This window comes from Gasterosteus aculeatus, chromosome 2 (genome assembly GCF_964276395.1).
Source record: "Gasterosteus aculeatus chromosome 2, fGasAcu3.hap1.1, whole genome shotgun sequence".
Taxonomy (NCBI): domain Eukaryota; kingdom Metazoa; phylum Chordata; class Actinopteri; order Perciformes; family Gasterosteidae; genus Gasterosteus; species Gasterosteus aculeatus.
In genome coordinates, this window is record NC_135689.1 from 17,488,622 (window position 1) to 17,500,925 (window position 12,304).

General features: G+C 44.7%; 1 protein-coding gene across 8 annotated transcripts in view; it reads right to left on the reverse strand.

Annotated features, from left to right (window-relative positions):
- The window catches only part of hdac7a (histone deacetylase 7a), a 54,837-nt gene that overhangs the window by 11,071 nt on the left and 31,462 nt on the right, over window positions 1-12,304 (reverse strand). For 7 of the 8 annotated variants that reach the window (XM_040193501.2, XM_040193502.2, XM_040193503.2 and 4 more), the window contains 14 exons: window positions 7,927-8,117; window positions 7,717-7,807; window positions 7,033-7,153; window positions 6,770-6,867; window positions 6,114-6,236; window positions 5,788-5,897; window positions 5,092-5,193; window positions 4,291-4,462; window positions 3,678-3,883; window positions 2,761-2,964; window positions 1,988-2,213; window positions 1,180-1,313; window positions 889-1,009; window positions 286-335 (listed from right to left, as the gene is read on the reverse strand). In XM_040193501.2, the coding sequence (XP_040049435.1) occupies window positions 286-335; window positions 889-1,009; window positions 1,180-1,313; window positions 1,988-2,213; window positions 2,761-2,964; window positions 3,678-3,883; window positions 4,291-4,462; window positions 5,092-5,193; window positions 5,788-5,897; window positions 6,114-6,236; window positions 6,770-6,867; window positions 7,033-7,153; window positions 7,717-7,807; window positions 7,927-8,117 (1,949 nt within the window). Of the gene's footprint in view, window positions 1-285; window positions 336-888; window positions 1,010-1,179; window positions 1,314-1,987; window positions 2,214-2,760; window positions 2,965-3,677; window positions 3,884-4,290; window positions 4,463-5,091; window positions 5,194-5,787; window positions 5,898-6,113; window positions 6,237-6,769; window positions 6,868-7,032; window positions 7,154-7,716; window positions 7,808-7,926; window positions 8,118-10,025; window positions 10,121-12,304 lie in introns of all 8 variants that reach the window. The other variant, XM_078085511.1, reaches the window with a different exon arrangement.

The window sequence follows — 12,304 nt, forward strand, 5'->3', positions numbered from 1 at the left end:
TTTTATCCCCGGTCACGGACACGTTGTTCTGATTAGCTCTGCCTTGTCATGGCCCGACACGGACCGTCAAGCAAACCGAAGCGCACGGCCAGGCCGACTCTCTTTCTCTCTCTTTAATATCCTGTCTTCCTTGTTATTTGCTCTTTCGGGTCTTAGTTGTTATTTCTTTGAAGCAATATCATCTTTCATCAACACATTGTAAAGCTTGTATTAGGAGCTTTCTATTACAGTGTGATCTTTTCTGTGTGTGTGTGTGTGTGTGTGTGTGTGTGTGTTTGTACTTACCCCCACGCCCCCACATGGTAACATCACAAACATCCTTTGAGACAGGATCCCTTGGGAAACAGGAAAATTCAAATGAAACCTTTTAAAACATCATTCAATTACGTTTTGTTATTCTTTTCAAGAACTGTCCTCTTTTAGCCGATTCTTTGCTTTGAGGCTATTTCGCATAGATCAGGGGTGACTTTGTATAAAACATTAATGATTGCTCATTTCGATATGGGTTTTAAATTGCAAAGGAGCAGCGCTGTTAGGCGTGTATTTCACTCTGAATTCTACTTTCTTTATGTCTTATTCAAAAGCCGCTTTGAGTGATTTTGACCCTGCGAGGTTATTAATGGCGAGGCATTATTGATGGGGCAAAGTTTGTCATTCATTCTTTAAATAAATCAAGGACAAAAGCGTGAACTGTAGAACGTGAGTTTGAAATGGAGCTTTAGTTCTGTTATTGAGAAGAGCTGGACATCTGGAGCATCTGCTTGGTGTTGATGTTTCTGATCATATTTACAGTGCAAAGTAATGTCTGTCATGTTCACTGTTAAACCAATTAAAGGTTTTGTTAATTCAAAGCGTGATTTGGCTCAGATTTAGGAACACGTGGCATACCGGCCAGTTTGCGGTTATCCAGTTTGAGTCTGTTGAGCGGGTTGGTGCCGTAGAGCAACACATGGCGCTCGGTGTGGACCGACTGCAGCTCCTCCATCGTGGCTTTGCGACCTCGGATAGTCTGTACGAACAGGACAATGTACAACACACGGTGAAGAATACGGTTAAAAACAGAGAAAGCTCTATTGTGCTCTCGTCTCCGTAAATTCAACCTCTCTACGATCGCACGGACACATGAAATGTAATTTCTGAGGGTCAGATGGGGCTGTGTGTGTGCCGTGCCTCACGTACCTCACACTGTCCCCTCAGGCCTCTCTCCTGTAGCCTGGACCAGATGCTCTGTATCCTCCCGGCGTGCTCTGGGTGACTGCTGTTGTCTCCACATGTACACTGGTGCCTCAGCATCTGAGAATCATACACCAGGCCTGCATGCACACACGCAAGCAGAAGATACTATTTGATCAGCATTTCACCCAGAGAACATCACTAGGAGACTGCTGACGCTGACATTTCACTACTTTTCTAAAAGGTCACGTTTAAAAAAATATATAATAACACTTATTGCCACACTATACTATGTGTCTTACCTCTTAACCATCTTATTTATCACTCAGAATTGTTTTGGCGGGTGTTGCCATTGAACTATGCTTGCGAGGAAAGCTGCCCTTTGAGCACCAAAAGAAGAGTTTGTTACCGTCTGAACGGTTTACTTCTTTAACTGTTCCAGATGAGGTCGCAGCCAGACACTCATAGGGGTTTAAACACACAACATTAGGTTTTGGACTAACATCTACAGCCTAACTATTTTTTATCTTCTATTCACGTTTTAAAGCTTTGAGGTGCAGAGCATCTTTATTTTGGTTTGTTTCATTCCTTCATTCATTTTTCGCTCTGCTGGTCAGTGCATGGTGCTAAATACTGGGAACTAAATATAATTTGTTATTAGCAACATGACTGAAAAATTAGAAATAGATGTGGGCACACCATGCAACAAAGGTTTTCCCAGCCGGCCTCCAACAAAGCATGTTTTCTTGACACAGTACGGTCAGCGTTTGAACCCCTGAGCCGGCATCCTCAATGGTAAATACCATTGACTCACCAGTGGTGAAGCGTGGTTTGCTGCTGCTATCCTGTGCGGCCAGGGTCAGGGGCTTCTCAGGCAGAATAAGAGAGGTGGAGGCTGGGGATGACTGTGTACGAGACAGGGGCCGATGGCCTCCCAGCCCACTGCCAACCCCACCGCCACCCCGCAACATGGGTACTGCCAGGGTCTCCATTTGTCGATGCAGCTGCTGCAGCTGCTTCTGCTGTTCCCATAGCAACGACTGCAGTTAGAGTGAGGGGACAAGAGGTGAAACATAGTTGACATGACGTATCAATAACAAATTAACACAGTGAAGAGAAGAACCGCCTTATTTGGTCTTTTTCAAAACCATGGAAAACACATTGGTAAACATCTGTGCTCACATGTGGTATGCAGATGTACATCTCTCTAAAGTCCTATATTAAGGGTTGAAAGCCACAGAACTTCCTCCACTGTACTGTCAATAACATCTGAGATGTTTTTATTTAGCTGCCCCCAATCGGACCTGTGCCATCACAAGCAGTCTCATTCTGCCAGTTTCCACTTGAACTGAAGGTCATTCTTCATTGTAATGTCTTCCTTTGAGCCTGACTCGTAGCCGGCTGATTATGTGGTTTGATTAGTGACCAACACATTTTCAGAAAGAGAGGTACTTAAACTTACTTGTCAAACCTCAAAACCGTGCAACGGAAACTATCCCAACATACAAGAGTTAGGCCGCCCCCTACAGCACGAAGAACTTGCTTTCTCTCTGTGTGTATCGCCAGTGTGAAAGTGTGCTTTCCAACCTGGTTGAGTATGAGCGCATGTTGCAGGTTAAGTTGCTCTTCGTGGTTCTTGGATGCCGTTGGCTCCGCCTCCCTCAGTGCCTCCGCCCTCACTCTGCTCTGGTATGTTGGCTCTGTGGGAGACGTGCCGCCGCCGTCCTCCGAGTCCATGTCCTCAGAGGGGATCTGGTGCAGTCTGGGCTTCTCGCTCGACTTAGACATCAGCTGCACAGGCACATACACACACGTTGAAAACACCATGTAGACAAATTTGCATGAGAGACAGACAGCAGAATAAAAAGGGCCCATCCAGACACGCAGGTGTCTGGCCAAACTCTTCTCCACTCTCACATTATGGAACTATTTACCACCCATAGAGTACTGCAGGCCAGATTTAGAAGATTTAAGGAGGTGTGGGAAATGTTGGGAAAGTCATCCATCCATCTTCAAAGGGCTTATCCTGCACACAGGGAGTCAATCCCAGCCAACTTTGGGCGAGACCCCGAATTGGTTGCCAGCCAATCGCAGGGCTGACACGGAGACAAACAACCACTCGCACTCACATCCACACACCTACGGGCAATGTAGAGTCACCAAATAACCTGATCCCCAGAGCGCGTCTTTGGACTGTGGGAGTAACCGGAGAGAACACACGCAACAAGGCTGCAACGTCAACCTATTTAATATCACACAATTCAAGTTTCAGGAATAATATTCTTTTTAGGGTTTTCATTTAGAAGTGTTGGGCATTTAAACTGAGAGGGATAGTTCATTTTATGTTATTAGTGTCTAGTTAATAGATACGTCATGTATTACAATCGCCATAACTACAAGACGGAATACAGCCAAAACAAAAAAGGGACCATTAAGACAACAAACACATTTCGGTCCAAGACAATGCTGACTGTGTATGACTGTGTGCCTTCACGTCTCTCTACCTTGCCCAGGTGAGTTTGCTGTTTGAGCCTCTCAAGTAGTTGCGTGTTGTGCTGCTGATGGAGGAGATGTGTGTGAAGGGTCCGCGGGCTCTGGGGGAGGGGCTCAGAGCGTGTCCTGCTCAGGGGCTTGTGAGGATGTGCCCCTCCAGGGGTGAGGTGGTCTAACTGGGGGGAAAACTGTAGCTGGACGGGGTCCAGGCCTGAAACTGGTCAGAGGCGGAGCAGAAAAATGATTAGTTCCTGTGAGCAGAGACAAAGTAACATGCGCGCACACACACACACACACACACACACACACACACACACACACACACACACACACACACACACACACACACACACACACACACATTTAATTTGTCTCACAAAAACAAACAAGAGCTACAACAATGGCCTGATAACTTGTTTGAATTGTTTCTAATTTCAAAAAATCCATGCGGCCGTCAAAGAAACCTGTGTTATTCTGAATGTAACCACTGGGTGGCGCTGTACCATCGTTGGCAATATATAAATATAATAGGTTTAATACGTCAATCAGGTACAGGACGTCAAAGTATGTCACTTATTCATGTCTGTGCATGTCCATTTCTATATGTCAGCGTCAGCGTCTCACCAGTGAGTAGCGGAGTGTGTACCAGTCCAGACGGTTCCAGGATGATGACAGGCAGGTGAGGGTTTAACTGCCCAACCTGGTCTTCTCTGCTCAGGGGGAGGAAGACCTGCGAGCCCCCGGCTGTAAGCACTGGCATCCTGCTGACTCTCAGAGAGGACAGCTCCCCTTCGGTCTGCACATGCACACGCACACACACACACACACACACACACACACACACACACTCTTATTCAGCATTTACAGCAACAGGTGACATTCTATCTAATACATTCCACTATGTTGACAAAAACGGATAATTTCCGATGATGCGAGATGATTCGTCGAAGCGGCGTGATTAGAAATATATAGATATATATAGCGTTATATATTAATATTTAAATTTAAATATACAGCAATCCAACCGCCCAAAGCTCCAACGTAATAGTGAAAGCTGTACTTCATTTCCTTCTTTCATTAATGTAGTCAAATGATGGGATGTTTTTTGTGAGTTATTCAATTACTTATACATCACTTATTGTATAGTTTGATCGGATTAAATCTTAAAACACATCTCCTTAAAGGGAAAACTCACAGTGATGATGTTTTATCAGTGTTGATACTAAATGTAGTCAATTCAAGCAATTCATTCCTCAGTTTCTGCTCTATATCCTACATGTACCAGGATGCATTGCGTGGGTAAAGTTAGTATTTAGTAGTAGTGCATTAGATTAGTAACAACAGACTTCTCTCGCCTGCCCCGAGGAAAAGACAACGGTGTAAGAATGCTGCAATGACAGACGCGTGTTGCAGTTCCGTGTTTACCCTGGCGTTGGCTGGTAGTCCCAGGGTGATGGTGGGCAGCGTGGAGGGACTCTGGATGGTAAAATTAGCTAGAGTGCCATCTCTCAGCAGCAGCCTCTGCGCCTGGAAATGCCAAACACAATTAACAATTAATAGTGCATATATATTTAAATCGGTTTCGAATTATAGTTCTAAACACTACGTGATTCGGGACAAGAGAAATCCCCGCAAACACTTAAGAGCAGCGCTGGATATGCATCCCATAATAACAACGTTGTGCAAGGTTGTGTGGCGTCTTGACACCGGAGAATGATTAGTTGGGCATCAGCAGCAGGTGTGACACGAGATTAAATCAACTATGCATAAACGTCCGACCAACTCAGCGCTGCCGTGCTGGTGGCAATGCTTTAAACATGTCATTACTCGGCATCTCGGCACAGCTCATGTACATGAAACTAATTCTCTTTTTTCTAATCAAAGCGCGTGCATACAGGTTTAAAATGCAACTCTTCCAACCACTAAAAGATAAGAGCCAGTATGAGAGGCAGAAAGGAAGCACATCCTAATTTTTAATCCACAGGTACTGTACTTCCTCTAAACATCTATACAAACGGTCTAAATTGGTCTTAAAACATGTTTATTTATTATATGTCAGCTCATCTTGAGGTTTTAGTTTGTTTAACTTGAGCAATGTGGTTGGATCCTGTGTGTGCTCACCTCATGCGAGAGGCCGCCTGCAGATGGCAGTAGCCCATTCTCATTGGGCAGACTGTCATTAGGAGAACTACAACCAGAGACCGGCGTGCTGCTGCTGCTGGGGGACGAGTCTGGTGAGAGACAAGCAGCGCGGGACTTTAGATTATGCATCTTCTTGACCATATTGACATTAGAGCATATCAGTGAATCATTTGCGTAATCAATCATAGGAAGAAATAATTAAGACCTTTGTTTACCTCACTCAAACAATTGCATATAAAACCAGAGCATTTCCACTCTCTCATTTATGTGTGTGTGTGTGTGTGTGTGTGTGGGACTCTAATTACCCAGTGCGTCCGGTACTCGATGCTTGACCGTGGCCGGGGCGCTCTCTTTGCGGGTGAGCGGGCTCTTGCGGGTGTTCAGGTGTTTCTTCAGCTTGTGTTTCACCTTCAGATTTGGCTCTGACGCTGACAATATGGAGCAACATTGGGAATGTTTATGCAATTACACGGAAATGGTTTAATACGTTCGGCTGCTGCCTGTAGTGCGACCAAAAGAATTCAACATGTTTCCATAATCTGTAGCAGGAAGCTACTTCTAAAGCACATGTGTGGCTACAGCAGCTAAATGGATTGCAGTTATATTTAATATTATGTTTTAGACTTGCTTTTCCAAATCGGATATGTCTGAATCTCTTCAAAGTGAAAGGTCAATGGACAAAACAGTAGATACAATTGCAGTTGGTGAGTGTGACTGATACGCAAACTGACCGTACACATGGACAAAACCCATGACAGGCTGAGCTCATGGAAGGGGAAATGAATCTCATTATTGGTTTTTAAATGCCATAGTAGCCTAAAAAAAAGAACTGATTCCACCTGACTTGATTTTGGTGTAAAAAGCTGGTGGACAAAACGTGACATTCAAATGAAAAACTAAAAATTCCTGCATCACATTTGTTCTACCTTGCTGCCGTGGCCGTGGATGTCAGATGTTTTACCTGCTCGGCGTAGCGGTGTCCCTCCTGAGTGGTCGGGAGAGGGCTGTGGCGAAGACAAGACCGTGTGGGAGGGCGCACTGGGGTCTGGGCCCAGCTTTCTGGAAAAACAAAACACACAAACATTAGCGGCTAATCATCGCACCAAACATATAAAACCCAAATTCTAGAGCCGAGTCAAATGTTTATTGAAATAATTATAAGACATGTAGTATAATCGATGCATTGCATGATGCACATCACACGGCCCCTGTATTTTGTCTCACCTGTATGCTACAGGAGCTGCAGTCAGAGTGTTGGGGTTGTTTCTCTCCAGCGCCGCCTGTTTCTGTTTCTTAAGAATTACTTCCTGGAGTTTCTGTTTAACTGCAGAACTGGCCACTGCACCTGCAAATCAATAACACAGACAACCATTAAAAACTCAAACGGATTCATTATTAGACGTGGAGCAAGGGGAGACAGTGCCGTAGAGGCTAAACAACCGTGTGGAGAGTTTCTGCAGATACATGCACGCCGTGCATGGTGCAGAGTGTGCATGCATTGTCTGTGATGCATGGGAAGGTCGCTGGTTTCTTTGACACCATGTTTGCTGATATTTCTGTGTGTGTGCACATGGAGGTGACAGGAGGTGCTCCGAGTGATCAAGTCAATATTGACCCAGTGACTTTGTGTGGCCAGACCTAAAGCTATAATTGACTCCACTGTTTCAGCCTCACTTATCAGGTTATATTTAGCTCCTTGTCTAAAAGCAAACAGTTTTGAAAATAGAAAAACCCTGTTCAATAAAGATAACACTGATCTCATGCAGCGACTTTACACCCTGGCCACAATTAGCAAAACCGGGCTATTATTACGTTTATTAAGTTGTGAATACATATATTTATGAATCGCTAACTATGAATGCACGTTTGTAATAACATGTGGGAGTGAAGGCGAGTGAATTGACTCACTCTGTTGACTCTTGTCTTTGTGCTTCAGCTGCTGCAACTCCTGTTGTTTCTCGTGGTGCTCCTGCTCCTGCCTCCTCTGCTCCATATTAAACTAACCCCCCCACCAAACAAACACGTTCATATTATATGCAAATGCTCATGTAAGGTCCATTTTTAAGTGAATCTAATGTATGACATAGTATTGTTGACGGTCTGTTTGGCGTCCTTTACCCGGATGTGCTGATGCAGTTGCTGTTGGGAGAAGGAGGTGCGAGGCTGAGGGGAGAACGGGCTGAGGCGTAAAGGCGGGTGCAGCGGGGTGAGAAGCGCCGTGTCCGAGCCAGGGCGCATCCCCCGCTCTCCCACCCGTAGGTCCATGGGATACGAGGCCGCGCGCGACGCCGACACTGCCACCGAGGACTCTGGGAAAAGAGAGGGGGGGGGGGACGTCAGTTTTTTCATCCCCATAAGAGCAGTTGATGAACACAAAACTCCCCGCGAGTACATGTAAACGGTTTGAGAGAAAAGATACACCAAAAATACACCAACATTATATTTCGTAATAGGAAAAAACGGCTTAACCGAATTAACCCTAGTAAACTAGCAAACTAGGCTTAATTCTATTTATCCAAATAACACTGGACTGTAGCTTTAGAGTTTAGGTGACAAAACATTGAGCTTATTTCCTCTACTTAGCAGCCACACCTGTTACCTGGAAAATATATTACATTCAGCAAGGAAAATAATATGAAAAGAATCCTAACCCACATGGGTGCCGTGTTTCAGTTTGCTTACATTAAATAGGTTTTGCTCACAATGACAAGTAAAGCAAACGACATCACAACGTGATCACCGGGTTGGTGTTCTCAGAAAGGTTGAGTTTTTAATGCGGGACACTTCAACAAACGGTGCGCTTCATCAAAAATAACAATTACCACTGTGTTGTTTGCGGAATAAAAGTCGGCAGTATTGTTTATTGGGTTGATTCTGAAGTCTGATTTGTTAAAACAAACATTCGTAATTTCCAGTGAGTGGGACTTGACAGTGTTGAATTCTGTTGAAATTCCAGCACTATACATGTAAGCACGTAGTGTAAAAAGTGTACTTGAAGAAAGTGTATACTAGGTACTACTAGCTATACTGCAATGGTTGGCGTACTTTTCTACCAAAGTAGTTTATCAAACGGTTTATTGCTAATGTGAAAAGGTAAAAAGAGGAGTTTCATGCTCTCAAACCCCAAACCAAGCACCACAAGCACCACACAGAGTTCCAAATAATGACATAACCACAGTGAAACTGCAGCTGACTGCAGTGCTCGGCGGGATACCGGTTCAACCGGGACAAATTTTTCCCACACCGTCATAGCGGCAACTGTTGTCGCTCTGCAGCAAACGCTCACACGTAACAACAAACGCTCTTTAACAGGCTGAGACACCTCGACACAAGTTTGTCACAATTTGAAACACTAATAATTGTACATTTATAAATTGACCCCGCTGAACTGCATGCTGGGTACACAACCAGCAGAAACTCTGTTAAAACACGGAAAAGAGCGATGCAGGAGCAACAACGAGAGACCCGAGATGCACCAACACAACTTGTGCCCAAAAGAGGAGCTGTGTCTGTTTGGGGAGGTTCTGATTTTGAAAAATCCAACGTGAGTTTGAAAACGATTTATTGCAAAGTTGATCGAGCTGCTGATATTGCCGCTGGATTGCCTCGAATCTAACTGCTCTCAAAAACCAATCTCAAATCAATATAAACGATAGAAACCTGTCTCACATCTTAAGTATGATCACACAGGGACAAGATAGTGAGTATACTCACACCATCTCTCATTCGCCTTCCGCGTGTCTATCTCGTAAACACAGACACACATTTCCATGCTCTTTGCATGCTGTTAGGGTTATTTGCATTGCATGGCTGAGTCAATGGGAAAAAATTGCCTCATCCGGCGCTAAAAACAAGATGTAGGAAGGGAACAGCTTGGGAAAAGGCTGAGGGTGGTTTCTGCTGGTTAGACACACGCATACTTTGTACACTCAAGCAAACAGATGCACTTGCAGATGCAAAAAAAAAAGCACTTTGACACAGAAACGCAGCTGTTAACATTCGCATACCCACATCCACATGCTGCTCAGTAATACACAGCTGTACACACAAGACAGGCTTCAGTAAACACCCGAATGCACAAAACTCCATTGACGCTTCCACCAAAACTTTAACCACACACACACACACACACACACACACACACACACACACACACACACACACACACACACACACACACACAGAGCGAGTCTTGAAATAACTTGGTGTGACATCACCTCCGTGCTGCTGCGCCTGGTGCTCAGATGTCGGGCTGCAGTGTGTGAAGTAAATGTCACTCACAGAGGGGATTGGCACGTTGCCAACAGCAGCACTGAAAATGGGTGAAAGGCAATGAAACAGAACAGAAAAGACGGATGTGCTTTTGGCATCCTTTCTACGAGCGGATGTGGGCGTACACACGAGCGTGTGAGCTTCTGCGGTCTCATTAACATCGGTGTTCGGGTTAATCTCGCGTTGCACTGCGTGCGTGCCGTGTCAGAACCCCTCCATATTAGGAGGCACGAATGGAGAGGCAGTTTAGATGCCGAACGTTGCTGGAACAGAAGTCCCTTGGCAAAATGGACCCAAACACACCCACACAGATCTAGTTGTGCACACATATTCTCTGCAATGACAGCAAGGAATAACAAAGTTATTATTCTGAGGAAGGGGAGAGGAGATCGTGCTTAAACAAGGAAACAAAGGCTGACACAGGGCACACGCACAGTGTCTCTTATACGCTGCCTCCCCTGGGTTATAAATAGCCAAACATACCCAACATTTACCTACACAGGACCTTTTGTTTCGACACAGAAACACATGCGCGCGCACACAGACACACACCCGCCCACCGTGCAACACAGTGATGTCACAGGGTTTAATAAAAGTAAAGTGCTGGGAAAAGAAACATTAAAGGGATTAAACAAAACGGAGTATGTAATATGGTTTCCTTGTTTTAATTTTATATGTGGGGTTGCATAGAGAAAAGACAGCTTAATCACATAATAACTGTTATTATGGCCATTATCGCTCAGCAAAGTTCAACTGTAATAAGTCCTCAGTATTTCAAAATGTTGAATAACTGGCTTGTGTTGATTTTACGTGGTGATCATGACGTTATTGGCTCTTTGACTCCTTGGGTAATCATTTATTGACTGGCTCTCAGACCCCATTTCATTGAAGACTTTTCCCTCGTGTCCACAAGGCTCACCACAAACCTTTCTATTTATCGGGCAACTGTGAAGCTGCAGTGAAAAGGCCGGTTTATAAAAACATTTTGGCTTTGCCGTGAAGCTCGTTGCTCCGGCCGAGGAATAGTCTCTCTGACCGCTTTAAAATAGCTGATAATGACACGTTTCCCCAGCAGGCAACATTACTTCAAGTATAGAAACCATGTCGTGGTTTAGTCTCCGGGCCTCTGCGACCACGTTAATCCCTCCACGGTCTCTCTTCTGAGTCTCTCCAAGTAATAGTAGGCTTTAATGTTTTTAGTTCTCTTTAAGAAAGATATTCCGTTACAGTTCATTACATCTGCGCGCCGCTTTCAGGGACGAACAACGCATTCTGACCCCGCGGTCGTGATTGTAAATGTTTCACTCTTTTCCATGTGAAAATAGCTGGAAAGGTGTGCACCGGATTAAGAGACAAAGCGTGAGCTCTAATGTGAACACACACACACATTAGAGCATCCAAAATGAGCTGCATGTAAAAGCTGCAGAACATGTTTTTGTTGTGGAGGGTCAGGACGCTGCCGATATTCAGGGAAATTCAGTCGCAGGTTTGCAAGAATTCCCCTTTTGCAACTGTCATCCCGGGTGTAAATAGACCTGAGCAACCGCCTCAGTGCCGTTCGTTTTACTCTCACACTAAAACCGACAACTGGTATTTAAAAGACGTCCTTCTAGTTAGTCTTCCTAACTTTTCCATTACAAAACAAAAGCCATTTTTCACTCTTTGTGGCGATACATCTTTTCGCGACAGCAGATACATGGCTTTGCATTCTGTATCAACCCCCTCTAAACAAACGAGTTATTGTTATTGAGAACTCAACCAAATGACATCCCAAAGATAAACACGCAGAGGATGCGATGCATAACCCCAAAGACAACATTGTCATGAGGTATTGAGCACAGTGTTTTTTCTTCAGTTCTATTTCTTACTTTAGCTGAATAGCAATCGCGTTTTGTAGGGGAACTCTTCTCTCTCCTTTAACAATGCACTGTAAAGCCAGGTTTACTTTGCCGAGGAGTGTCAGTGGGTCATTATGGAAATCACCAACGACACAGTGTGGTGATACGGCACGTCTGGCCCGCTGCGATTGTGCCAATTCATGCAAGCGATTAGATCAGGGTTTGGTGTGATTGACGGACATGCTCGGCTTCTGCTAATCCCACCCTACAGATTTAATCCAACATCTTCCTCCGATGACTTTAGAGAAAAAGAAAAAGGAAAGAGGAAAAATGAAGAAACCTTGAGGAGATCAACTGAAGAGGCATCGCTCTCCCAGGAATGAACG